We start from the raw sequence: 13,824 nt of genomic DNA on the forward strand, positions 1-13,824 counted from the left end.
GAGGGCCCCTCCACAGGGAGGGGGAGTGGGTAGCGGGGAGCAGGGAGTGGGCCCACAGGGAGGAGGAATGTGGGGTAGCAGGGTGGGGAGAGCAAGGAGTGGGGAGCAGGTAGGGAGTGGGGAGTCAGGGCCCAGGGGCAGCTGGGAGCAAGAGGAGCTGGAGCCATCATGGGGGGGGTGGGGAGCAGGGTGTGGGGGTGCAGGCAGCCCCCTCCCTCCTGGAGTTTCTCCTCCCCCTGGGGACCATGGTCAGGACCACAGTGCACACCTTGGCAGCTCTGCACCCCAGGAGGGCCTGCACCTCCTGGGGCAAGGCCTCCAGGCACTGCCTGGACCTGGACACGACTTCGACTTCAGGGCTTTCTGGTCAAGGAGGTGTGCAGGTGTTGAGAACAGAGCAGTCAGGGAGGTGACTAACGCCTTCCTGTCCTTCTAGGTCAGTTTCTTTGCCCGCCGGTTGTGCTTGTCAATGGTCAGGGTGGTCCGGTCCACGGCAGCCGTGATGTCATCCAGGGCCTCGTCCTGCCTCTCCAGCTCTGCCTCAGTGTCCAGGGCAAGACCCTTGAGCTTCCTCAGGATCTGCAAGAGAGGCACCTGTGGCAGAGGGCTGCCTCTCCTAGAGCTCTCAGAAACACACAGTGTATCTTCCTGCCATGTTTACACTGCCTGGGGAGTCCCGCGAGCCTGTGGGAGTGACAAGCACTCTGCCCTCCAGGCCTGCGTCTGGGCCTCCACTGGGCCACACAGCAGCACCCACACCCGCAGCCGTGTACCCAGACATGGGCATGGCAGTCCAGCCTCACAGCCGGGGTCCATGCAGTCGCTGTCTTCAGTACCTGTCTGCACCCAAGGATGGAACCCAGACTGGTGGTAAACACAGGATTTACAAAGAAAAGCCACACCACTTTCTCTTTGTTTTTGAGACATTTCACATACAAACAGCCGAGGTGATCCCTGCTGGGGCTGAGGGGCGGGGGCTGGCCTGGAAGCACAGGCCCGCAGTGGAGGGGTGCGGACAGGCCGGATGGCGGCCCCTCGCCCATTTCTGTGGCTCAGCCACACATCATCCGAAGTCTCAGACGCTGTTAAGAGCAGCCGTTTTATTGCAATTCTACTGAGACTACTTGCATTGTGAAATGTACTTTAACTACGTGCGTGCTGAGCCTGGCTTTAAAACTTTAATATCCTCAAGCTGACAACAAAAAGGAATGATTTTAAGAGAAATCTTAGTGACCAACTACCTGCAATAAATATTAATGCCTGCTTCAGGGAAAGTCGGGTCAGGACAAAGGGCCTGCAGAATGTGAATCGCCGAGGAGCCCTGGGTGCCTGTCTGCCCTCTCCCAGTGGGCCCAGAGCCCACAGAGGACTTCCAAATCCTCAGTCACAAGGGGACGAGCGTCAGCAGTAGCTGGCCCAGGGGACCACAGCAGGGACCCAACAGGGTGCTGCACCATGCACTGGTTTCACCCCTACTGGCACCGCCAGGTGACAGTGCAGCCACACCTCAGGGACACCACACCACTCCCCGGGTGACATCTTGGGAGATATCACAAGAAGCCACCCTGCACTGCTGGCCGCCACACAAGGCACAGAATGGAGGTAGGGAGGTGTCTGGAGGATGAGAAGATCCTTCCTCAGGAGTGGCGAGGCTGGAATGAGCTCACAAATGTGAGCAAGCTGTCAAAACTATAAAGCGCCATGTGAGGCGCCCCCGCCAAGTCCTGGAGGCTCAGCTGCAGGAGCGCCCGCTGCCACGGCAGCTCCGTGGAGGGGCTGGCGGTGCAGAGCAGAGGTCGCCTGACAGAGGCAGGCTTGCTGTCACCTCTCCGCGGTCGGGTGCAGCGTCCCCCAGGGAGCCCCATCCAGGTGCGGGACGGCAGATCCTGACCTGGGGTAGCAGGCTCAGACAGCAGCCTTGCGCGCCCTCTGGGAGCTGCTGAGTCACTGGAAAGGCTGGACGGAGCTCTGGAAAGTACACTGTGGGGTCAGTCGGCTCCGAGGGACAGGCCCGATGACCTAATACAGGAGGTCTTTTCCATCGCGTTCCTATGACCTCACATGGCTGAGGCCCAAGCGGCACAATAAACAGTCACCACACAGCACCATGTGGGGCAGGTCTGCGCCGTCCTTCCCCCCTAGAACCCCCCCAGGCAGACTCCACCCTGAGTGCACCAATGCAGTGCTCCGGGAGGAACACGCACCGCGTCCCCGCGGGCCGTCCTGGGCCACCCGTGCACACCTGACTTCCAGCCCAGAGGGCACCCCGGTGTCCCTGCCCACCCGCCAAGCATCTGCCAGGACCAGCAGGGCCTACACCGGGAGCGGGCCCCACTGCCCTTGTGCCGGCTTCACGGGCTTTCCACAAGGCAGCCCCGGCCAGCTCTCACTGTGTAGGTGCACAGGACACGAGACTGGAAAGGGAAGTAAGTGGTCCTGAACCCGCCGCCAACCGCTGCTGACGGTCAAGGGCTGCTGCTGACACTGAGGCGCCCGAGATGCGGCCTCCTTCTACCCCGCACACGCACCCTCGCACCGACTGTGACTCTGGGGGCCGAAGCGCACACCCACCACCTCATCCGGTAGGCTGGACCAACCCGGGTAAGGACTGGGGCACTCCTGCCGTGCGCCCACCTGGTCTCTGAGAGCCTTCACACCAGCCGTGTCTCAAACCAGGCCCAGGGGCTTGCCCAGGCTTGGGACCGGCCAGCGCGGCCCTGGCGATGAGCCTACGGGCAACAGGTACCATGGCACAGTGACCCAGGTCACAGCACTCACACAGCTACGGGAGGGCCACAGATGGGACTGGACACTTTCCCACGTGCGCGTTTCCAGCAGCAGAAACAGCAAGCGCTATGACTTCTAACAATGCGCCCCACTGCACCCCAGCAAACAAGAGTTCCTCTCTTCAGTGTGGAGTCAGTGCAGATGGTCCTTAACTGTCATCAGTAGCTGAGTGGTGTGCAAGCCCTGTGAGCCACGTCTCCAGTGCTCGGTGGCCACACGTGGCCTGTAAGACCACCCGCCATGCAACAGCTCTCCCCGCTCCCCTCTGAGGCGGTGTATGCCTCTCGCCGGGCTCCAGGACCAGCCGAGTGGCCCGCAAACGTGGAACAGCCGCGGAGTGTGCAGTCCGAACGCGGCTCCTTTCTGCTGCCTTGCTGGCCTCCAAAGACACCTCACGGAGACTCACTCTGTGCAGCCTACAAGGAGAGCCTGGCTGGCCCGCCAAAACTGCGCCGGAAATGAACGAGTACTGCAGAAATAGGAGCGCCTGGCCATGTGTGCACGTAAAAGCTCGGAGGCAACGGTCAGTCTCAGAGTGTGCCTCTCACACTGGCATGTGTTCTTGCCCTTTAAGAAAGGGGCTGGAGACTCTAACCAGCTCCGTGTGCATTCCGCAGAACACGGGTGGAAAGAATGGGGAATAGCAAGTCTGGCCAAACCCAAACCGTTGTTGCTGCCATGGCCCAGGATGACAGGCTGTCTCGTCAGCAGGGTCTCCCCTGCCAGGCTCTCAAGTATCAGCTGGACACTCACAGGAGCCGACCCCGGGCACCGCCTCAAACCTGGCTCCACAGCCGCAACTCAAGGCCCTGCCCCAGTGACCGGCCGTCTGCCTGGTCACATTTGCACCTACACGGAAAAGACCTGAGAAAAAAGTGCGCTGAGTTCTGTGAGGAAGCAACTTTAGTAACCTCCAGAGAAATACACGGTGCACACAGCAGAGGTGTGGAAGAGACAGACATGAGCGGGCACTGCCCGGTGGCTCAGTGCCCTCCAGCAGGGCGCTGGGCCCCGCTCTGCAGCTTCAGCGACCAGGAGGGACGCCCGGGGGGCTTGGGCCGGCAGCGTGGTCCCCAGGGCAGAGAAGGTACTGTGCTCCCTTCTGTCCTGGTCACGTGCCAGGATGGCCTGTACCCCCGATACCACGGACCTCGGGACAGTGCTGCAGACGACACTGCCCTTCCATCTATAAACAGAAAATCAAGGATGGAAAAACAGCTCATCCAGCAGGGAAGGTCACTTAACAAATACGTGTATTTCATGTGAGTGCCTCATGCAAGCCATCAAGGTGTGAAAATCAGTGGGAGGAGGCAGAGGCCCAGCTCTGCTGCTGAGCCTGCAGGGCCCTGGTCATCTAGCCTCAGGCTCTGAGCACATCACTGTCGCAGGAGAGGGACGCAGAGCACAGCAGCACGGGCCTTCATGCCTGCACAACATCTGCAATGTGCTGTCTGAAGAAGAAAATGCCTTGTTCTGCCTCGGGATAAAACCCCAGGACTAAGACTACCACTACATCAATATTAAGCACCTACAGTGAGTTTAGCATTAGCAAGACAGTCTGCCCTGATCTTGTTATTAAGCTGACTTACTGAAAAACTGTGACTTTTCTTGCAGTGAGAAATTAGCAACCATTTAAGAACAGAGCTGGGATAAATCAAGCTGTCTGCAAGTCCAAATAGCTCTTCCAGTTGGGGCCATTAATATGCTATAGAGAAGGTAAAGAGGGAAACACTGGCCTCCAGCACAGCCAAAGCTCTGGAGGCCGTAAAGAACATTCTAGGCTACAATCTGTCACATTCAGCACTCACAGACCACCCCCACGTCCCACCCCATCTGCTCTGCTGCATTCCTCAAGGCCCTGAGGACTGTCTGTGGACAGCAGCACGGGGTTCTCTTCTAGGGGGGCCCCTACCTCGGCCCCTCCTCAAGCCCGCCTCCCCATGCAGCGGGTAGAGAGGCAGATGCACAAGGACCCTATTCCCACCGCAAGACGCGGGCAGCTGTGTCTTCAGGGTTCCCTTAGCCCTCAAAGTGGGCCAACCGGCCTCTTCAACTCAGGGTCCACGCAGGGCAGGCACACGGAGCGCTGCCCAGGACCAGAGGGAACCCTGGGAACCAGCCCGCCATCAGGTCACCATGGGATCCAAGCAGGACTCACCCCAGAATGCAAGAAAATAGAGGCAAAGGCCTAAGACCCGCATCCCACACTCAGAGATGTTCAAGACCTAACTAGTGAAGGGTGTCCGTGTTCCTGGGCTCCAAGATGGTAGTGTGCCCCAACGTGACCTCCGCGTTCACTGCAATCTGTGCCAAATTTCCAGAAGCCTTTCTTCCTCCCCAGAGCTGGACACCCTGATCCTCCAATCCATATGGAATTGCAAGGAACACTTCAAAGCCAAAGCGACTCTGGAGAAGGAGAACGAGGCTGTTGGACTCACACCTGCATCGGCGCTGTAAGGAGTGTGTGGAAAACGCTACACAGGGAGTAACCCGGGACTCGGGAGTGGCAGCGGGGCCCAGACAGATAAGGGGCCCAGAATGCACGTGGGCCATCCACATAGTGTGCACTCGGCTGCAGAAAGGGAAGTGCCAGCACTACAAGCTCAGTGCGCAGCAAGCAGAGCCGGGCACAGAGGGACACACAGGTGACCACAGCTGAAGGAGGCTCCCTGAACAGGTGACCTTGAGGATCGGGACAGGAGAGCCGTGGCTGCAGGCTGGCGCTGTACGGAGCTTGGACACAACCAATGCCTGCCAACTCACATGATGTGTGTTCACTACAACAGCACACACGGGGTAGGCATCCGAGGTGCACCATCCTGAAACGTCTACACTTTAAGATGTGAGGCTCCCTTGGAGGCTGAGCGAGAAGACAGGAAAGCATGAGCTCCTGCCCGGCCTCGTCCCAGCTCCTGCCCTCCCCTGGGCCATGCTCCACCCTGCCCTCGCCTCCTGCCTCCCTTGCCCCTGCTCCTGCCCTCACCCAGGGCTCCACAGCCCCTGCTCCTGTTGTGCCACCTGCTCCTGACCCTGCCCACCCCTGCCCTCCCATCCCCATCCTCCCCTCCCCTACCTGCCCTGTGCTCCTCCCCGCCACCTCTGCTTCTGCCCTCCCCCAACCCGTGCATTCTCCTGCCCCTCCTCTCTCTCTGCGCTCCTCCTCCACGACCACCCCCTGAACTCACCACTCTCCCCCGCCCCCATTGCTATCCCCCCAACCACACCCGTCCCTCCTTGAGCTCCTCTCTCCCATGCTACTTCCTTCAACCCCCTGCCCCCTCAACCATGTTCCTCCCTCCCTGAGCTCCTCTCTCCACACAGCCCAGCAGCAGCTCTAGTCGGGGCTGGCCGGTTCTGGAATCTGTCCACTACATGAGATCTCCAGTTTCTTCACTGGGCACTGCCTCCCTATCCAAGTCTCTAGGGCAGTGGAAGGGACACAATGCGTCCCCAACTACCCGGACTGCAAGGGAGCTGCCCCTCCTCGCAGCCCAGCTGCTCCTGGCGATGACCAGGGCCCAATCATCACAGCCAGTGATTTCAGGGGGCAGCGCAGGGCGGTGGGGAGGGGGGGCAGCGCATGAAGTCACAGCAGGCTGGCCAGCACAGGACCCTAGTTCCCAGTTCAAGGCCCCACCACAGGATGCCTGTCTTCTCAGAGAGGTCAACTGTCCAGAACATCAGAGATTTTCAAGGCTCTTCTTATGGTTTCACAGAAGTGACATAGGACATGATTTCAGGAGCATTTGTTAATAACTTACAAAGTAACATACTGAAAAGAAGGGCCTCACTCACCACTAGTATCTGGACTGGTATCAAAGCCATAAATACCAGTGGCACCCCACAAAGAGGCACTGCCTTTCCCATAAGTGACGAAAACGACTTGGAAACATTCAGGGAAGACACAGGACACTAAGAGAAGAGGGGGTGGGGAGGAGGGTAGAAACCTGAAATGAGAGCTGAACCCACTGTTCTACCATCGAGTCATTCCAAACAGGTCAGCAGACACCTGTGGCTCCTGTCCCTGAGCAGAGCCCACTTGAGTGCTGCAAGGTGCCTGCCTGCCCACCTGCGCTGATGCCCCTCCATGATCTTACTGTGACTTCACACCTAGGTCCTCACCCCGTACCCCCAGTATGGGGATTGCAACCTCATATCTGGGTCCTCACTCCACACCCCCAGTATGGGGACCCTGATCTCACACCCGGGTCCTCACCGCATTCCCAGAATGGGGACCCTGATCTCACACCCGGGTCCTCACCCTGCACCCCCAGTATGGGGACCGTGACCTCACATCTGGGTCCTCACCCTGCACCCCCAGTATGGGGACCGTGACCTCAAATCTGGGCCTTCACCCCACACCCCCAGTATGGGGACTGTGACCTCACACCCTGGGTCCTCACCCAGCACTCCCTGTTACGGGAAGGGCAGGAGCACCTGGAGCCCCCCTGTGTCACTCAGGCCGCAGTGACTGTTCCATGGTCAGCGGGGAAAGCTGGAGCAGAAGCAGACATGGCAATGGGGTTAGGACGTTATGGAGAAAAGCCCCAGGGAGGAGAGAGCTGCATCCAGCAGGCAGCGCGCACAGATGTCTGACAAACAGGCCGCTGTCCCCAGCCAGGAAAGGCCAGCACATCAGACGCGAGACGTGGTCCGCGGCGTCCTGCCAGCCCCATCCAGGGAATCCGGTGCCTTTCCCGGTCCCCACGGATGGTGGCCGCCGCGGTGAGAGCTGGCCCGCTGCGCTGAGCATGCCGGCCCCGGGGAAACCGCAGCCGGTCGTCTCTGTCAGCATCCGAACTGCAGGGCAAGGCACCAAGACCGTTTCCACGTAAGGACTGTAACAGCATCTGCCGCAGAAACCACAGCGGAACGGGAGGGGGTGGGGGGTGGGTCTTGCATTTCTGTTTTCCCCAGAAATTTACCTCATTCCCACTTACACTGGAGCTTCAGCTACAGTTAAGAATTCTTGTCTAAATACAAAACATGTGTTTCACCTCCAAAGGACGAGGTCCCGTGGAGCTGGGCCCTCCCTGCAGGGGGGAGGCAGCTGGCTGGTGCGGAGTCCTGCTCTCCTGCGGCGCTCCCCCACCGCCACCGCCCAGGGGTCACCGCATCTGCCCTGCAACTGGCGCCCTGACTCATGGCTTGCTCACCTGTGGACAACGGTCAGGACTGAGCCCAGGGACACAGCCTCTCGCGGGGAAGGAGGGCGCGGGAGCTCACTCCATTCACACCCTGACCTCTAGCACCTCGGGCACAGACTGCTGGTGTGAAACTGAAAGGGGCCTCTCAGACCACATGGCTGCCACCAGGACCAACAGGTAAAATCCCTACATCGCCCATCAAAGAGTCATGCCCCTGCCTCGGCCTCAACACAACGGTGGGACGCCTTCGTAGGAGGGTGGGAAAGCGCCCCAGAGGCCCCAGCGGGTGTGCCCACGTGGTCTCTCAGGAGACAGGGCCTTGTCTGTTCCGGGAGGCCTGAAGCCTGTCCTGGAGTCCATACGGGGTCACAAGGAGCAGGTAGGAACCTGAAGAATTTGTGGCTGCAGCTAGGAAGAGGCGTTCCTATGTGTCATTACTGAGTGACTAAGTCAGACCAGGGGAAAGAGTGACAGCTCATGCATACTGAAAATGTCCCACAGCAAAGATGAATGCCTTTTTCCAAGGAGGAAATGGCCCAGCTTAAAGGAGACTGTGCCCATGCAGACACAGCAACAGGACTTCCTCTTTCAGACCAGCTTTAAAAGCGAACTACCTATGCCCTGGTGGAAGAGCGAGGTGCCACGGATGGAACGGCCTCTCCCAAGCAGAGCCCGAATCCAACAAAGCATCCCACCATCAACTCAGGAGTCCGAGTTTTCTCACAAATACGCCGTGAAGCAAACAGAAAGGGCAGAGGGAAGCCGTATACGCGCAGGCACCTCGCCAGCTGTCCGCACGGGCTGCGTGTGGGTCCCGAGCAGCACAAACACACGCGCCTCCCTGAACACGAGGACTGATGTCTGGTGAACCAGGTGAGGGTGGCAGTTCTTATGTTCTACAGACATCTGCTGACACGCCTAGGACTGTTGTGATATGATGTCTAGGCATCTGCTTCAAAATTCCTTAAAAAGGAAAAAATAAAATCACCATTGTCCACCAATAATATTGGAAAACAAATTAAAATATTTCCATCAAATATTGTTTAAAGTTCAACTTTTGGACAAAAAGCGTCCACGAGAATCCAGTATCAAGGTCTTGAGAGAGATGTGGGTGAGTGAGTGTGCTCAGTTGCACATGCATCTGGGGCACCTGCACACACACATACACACAGACATACAGACATACACACAACAATGGACATACAGAACCCACACAGATACATGCACAGCACACACACATGGACATACACACATGCACAGCACATGCAGAGACACAGGGACATACACAGACATCGCACAGCACACGCACACACAGCACACATGTATGCACATATCTGCAAGTGTACGACAGGTGGGAGCGGCCACAGGCACAATGGCGTGTCTGCACATGCAAGGACCCTTAAAGGACGCACTGCTCTTTCCCTGCCTTCTGCAGCTGCAGAGAGCAGGATGTACTGAGACCCGTGTACACCAGGGGGCGCCGTCTGCAGGCCCCGCGGCACCATAGCGCACGTTACCTGTCTCAGCTCTTGGGCGTCTCCCTCGGAAATGAACGGCTGGCGCGCCTGCACCTGGAATGGCTGGACCTCCTGGCTGCCCGGGCAGGGCTCCCGGTGAGTGGCCCGGTCCATCAGCCCAGACGCTGCAAGGGAAAGTCAGACAGCAGTGACATCTTCCTGGAGGTTGCAAGCGACCCGGGAACATTCAGAACCTTACATGAAATGACGCAAAGGGGTCGAGGGCCTTCAGGGCTCTCACACACACCATCCACAGCCTCTGCGCCTGTGGGGAGGTGGGTGTGGTGGGTGGGCCGGTCCCCGGGCTCCGCCAGGGCTGGGTGGGGGCTGCCCGAGGCCTACCCCGGGGCCACGCTGCTCCCTTAGCCCTGTGCTGGCGGGAGAGTCAGCGTCTGGGTCTGTGGCTGCCATCTGAAGACAGGCCCTTTCTCCACCAGTGGTCGTTAGCCTTCTCCAGGGAAAAGCCCACAGGTTTGGGATATCAGAGGTGCCACGCGCTGACCCCTGGCCCGACGCCCAGGAAACCCCTGCTGTAGGATGCGGCGCCGAGTCGTCGCCCCACACGGCGCCGTGGTTCTCCAGAGCACAGGAAACAGCCAGCAGCCTGGGTCAAGCAAAGCTGAGCGCTCCTGCGCTGAGCTGGGGTGAGTCAGAGCACCGCGCGTGGCCAGGCACTGCTCGGGGGTGCTCCCGTCCCCCAACACCTGAGCCTGGCAAGCTCCTGAGGAGCAGAAGGGCAGACTAATGAGAGACCCTCCTGGGTGCAACCAGCCTCCACCTGCGGCCCTGGGGCGTCGGTCAGGGTCTGTGGCCTGCTCTTCTCCATCATGCATAGCACCCAGGTGCGCGGCACAGCTGAGTTTATATGAGGACGCCGCAGAGCAGAGAGATCCTTGGACGAGAGTCAGCTGTCTGGACCACAGCATCTCTGGGTGCTGGGGACCAGAGGCGCGGAAGGGCCACCCTAGCGGTGGTAAGCAGCCGTCACGGCCACGGGAGAACGCACAGTCAGCACAGGAAGGAGAAGGATGCTGGTCTGCGAGGAGCTCCCGCTGGCCACCTCCGCACATGCGCAGACCCTCTACTACTTGTGTTTCTCCAAGTAACGCGAACAGATTCATACTCCCTGAGGAGCAAAGGGAGCAGGGCCTCTTCCAGGACAAGTGCGGGCTGGGCGAGGACAAGGCAGAGGCTTCTCAGGGTCCTGCAGCGGAACAGGGCCCAGGCCACACAGAGAGCGCTCAGGAACGGTGGGCGGAGCAGGGCCGTGGAGGCAAGACCCCGGGCTGGCCAGCCTCGCTGGAGGAGGCCCTGTGCAAGCGTGTGCACACCGTGTGTGCCTCCTGTGAGCAGTGCGACCCATGGAGAAGGCCACACCCTCATCCAGGGGGTCCAAATGTCTTCCCAGATGAAAAACAACTGTACACCACGCACACACGTCTGGTTTTCTACTCCATTCTTTAAAAAATGAAATAAAAGCTAGGGGCCCCTGGGGAGCTCAGTTGGCTGAACGTCCGACTCTCAATTTCGGCTCAGGTCATGATCTTGGGTTCGTGAATTTAAGCCTTGTGTCAGGCTCTGCACTGACAATGCGGAGCCTACTTGGGATTCTCTCTCTCCCTCTCTCAAAATAAATAAACATTTTTTAAAAATAAACGCTGACTGCAACCAACAAAATTGCTTTCACAACCTGTGTTCTAAAATCTCCAAAGCCTCATCGTCCTCCAATTTCCTCGGAGCTTTTAAATGTTTATTTTTTAATTTATTTATTTTTGAGAGAGAGAGAAACAGCATGAGCAGGAGAGGGTCAGAGAGAAGGAGACACAGAAGCTGTCAGCATAGAGCCCGACGTGGGGCTTGAAGTCACAAACCGTGGGATCATGACCTGAGCAAAGTCGGACACTTAACTGACTGAGCCACCCAGGCGCCCGAACCCTCGGGGCTTTTAATAGCAAGGAACTTTCCAGAGCATGTAGCTCAGCGCTGTTTGGCCTTAGTGATGGAAGATGACACCATCTACACTGTTACATAAGGAAAAGCACTTTTCTGAAGCGGGCTGCAGAGGAGAAGCACTGGAAACAGAAACCTGGTCCACAGGTGACACTGGCCTGAAGGAAGGACCAGAGAACACAGTGATGTCACAGAGTCACAGTGATAGCGCAGGGAGCACAGTCCTCCTGTGGCACAGTCCTTCTCGGTGTCCACTCCCCGGCCTCCCTGACCCGGCACACCGACGTGTCCCCTGCCCAGCCACCCCATCAGCAACCAGATGCCCCGGCATCACTGCGCCTGCGCAGCTGCGGTCCCGCGCCTCCCCTGCAATCTCTGGCGGGGGGGCCCCCACCAGCTGCTCCCATACCGCAGCACAGGGTGCCCGGCCCCATGTGCCTCCACTGCCCCTCCAGGGTGTGCCCCACCCTGCAGCTGTATTCTGGAGGGCTCGCTGACCTCTTCTGACTGTGTAACAAAAGGGGTTTTTACTTAACCAGAACGCCCAGAGAATTTTTCTTCCTGGAATATGCTAAGTCGGGGTATTTTTCATGAAGAGCTGCGGGGTCAGCAGGATCCACAGAGCTCGGCACCCCAGGGCTCTGTGCTGAGACCTGAGTCACTGACTCAGTGACTTCAACGCTCTGAAATATCGCCGAAGAAAAATCAATTTTAGTACAAGATGCTTTCTGTGTCTGAAGTCATTAATTATCTCAGTTAAACAGAATCAGCATGAATCGTTCAAGCTAGAGGGAGTGTGCGGGTGATTTCACTTTCCAGGAACGATGGCTGGGCTGGGAGGGGCAACTGTGGATGCACACCTGGCCTCACTGTGTGTCCAGAGCCAGACCTGGCAGCCACACCCCGGGAGCAGAGCAGAGCAGAGCCTCCAGGACCGCTGCTCCTGGTCTCTGGGGCCCCAGTGCCTCACCGATGGCACAGGGGTGGGCCCAGGAAACATCAGAGCACGCCCCAGCTCTCACTTATGCAGGAAGCACAGGACAGAGAGTGGAAAAGAGGGAAATAGCAGTGTCCACGAAGTACAACCATGACAGTGAAGTCTGCACACCTGCTATGGAGCACACAGGTGGGAACCACGGGTCCTTGGGGGGGGTCACGTGGGTCAGAGTCGCACGGCACCCAGGGGTCTGCTGGGGTCCCCACATCCTAGTGACCACACAGGGAGGGGATGTGTGCTCAGCGTGGTGCCCATGTTCCAGTGGCCACATGGGTGGGGGTCTGTCTGTGGTCACTGTGGTCCCTGCGTCCTGGGATCAGGGCTCCACCACCTGGAGCTCGAGTCTTAAACGAGCACCTCTGCACAGGGACATCACTGTCACACAGACATGTGTGCCGCTGGACGCCCAGGCCTGTCCTGGTGCTGAAGACGCAGTCACTAAGGTCTGGTCCGGCACACATCCCAGTGTGGAAGCGTGAGGGCTAACCAGGGGCGCCCAAGGACCGGCACTGGGTGAGACCTCTGTCTGGTGAGGGAGCAGGTGGCCGGCGCCTCTTCTACTAGGCGGTCAGCAGTGACCAGTTGGCAGAGATGAAAGTAAGTTCCCCAAACACTGTGAACCACTACCCGTGCACCTTGCTCTGAAGTCCTCCTGAACCTGTCAGCCCAGGGTCAGGAGACAACATGACACAAAGTGCACACCTCCGCACGGACATGTCCTGTGGGGCACCACAGGCGGTCGGGGACGGCGAGCACCAGGGAACGTGCACGAAACTTGGACTGGGGAGAGCGGCAGTGGGCATCACTTGGTCAGGGCACTGGGGTCTGAGACGTGGGTACTCCACCCTCCTCACAGGGTGTCCTCAAGCCAATGCTAGGTACTGCTTCCGCCCAAGGTGACACTGCCCACCTGGTTGTCCAGGCTCCCGAGGCCCCTGGAGGCACCCTGGGCCGGCAGCTGGCTGGGCCGCCCACACTGCACAGGGCTGCCCACACTGCACAGGGCTGCAGAGGTCTCTGTAAAGTTCCTCTGGGTCCCGTGACTACACTGCCACCTTCTGGCCACACGCTCAACCTCAACAGCTGCTAGAGGAGATGTCCCCCATGGTCTCCACCTCAGGTTCAGCAGGCCACAGCAGAGGTGACACAGCAAGTCAGCACGCTGCTCACAGCCCTGCAGCTCCTCCCCCAGCTCCCTCCTCATCACCTGCAGAAGCTCACGGGCGGGCAGGGCGGCCTCACCAAGGGAGAACGGCACCTCCTGCTCCGAGGTGAAAACCCACCTGTCAGCCCGATGCGGCTCCACTCATTCCATGCACACAGGCCCCGTCACGCATCCCAACCCAAATCTGGGCCTTGCCGGGGAGCTGTGTGCAGATGCAACTGACGGTAGGTGACTGTGGCCTCCCTGAGGGGGAAGGCGTCT

At 58.9% G+C, this 13,824-nt stretch overlaps 1 protein-coding gene across 4 annotated transcripts in view; it reads right to left on the reverse strand.

Moving 5' to 3' along the window:
• Window positions 1–6: 6 nt before the first annotated feature.
• The window catches only part of SNAP47 (synaptosome associated protein 47), a 38,843-nt gene continuing 25,025 nt past the window's right edge, over window positions 7–13,824 (reverse strand). For all 4 annotated transcript variants that reach the window (XM_077762139.1, XM_077762140.1, XM_077762137.1 and 1 more), the window contains 2 exons: window positions 9,452–9,576; window positions 7–579 (listed from right to left, as the gene is read on the reverse strand). In XM_077762139.1, the coding sequence (XP_077618265.1) occupies window positions 433–579; window positions 9,452–9,576 (272 nt within the window). In that variant the 3' untranslated portion in view covers window positions 7–432. The remainder of the gene's footprint in view (window positions 580–9,451; window positions 9,577–13,824) is intronic.

This window comes from Crocuta crocuta, unplaced genomic scaffold (assembly GCF_008692635.1).
Source record: "Crocuta crocuta isolate KB4526 unplaced genomic scaffold, BGI_CrCroc_1.0 scaffold1131, whole genome shotgun sequence".
Taxonomy (NCBI): domain Eukaryota; kingdom Metazoa; phylum Chordata; class Mammalia; order Carnivora; family Hyaenidae; genus Crocuta; species Crocuta crocuta.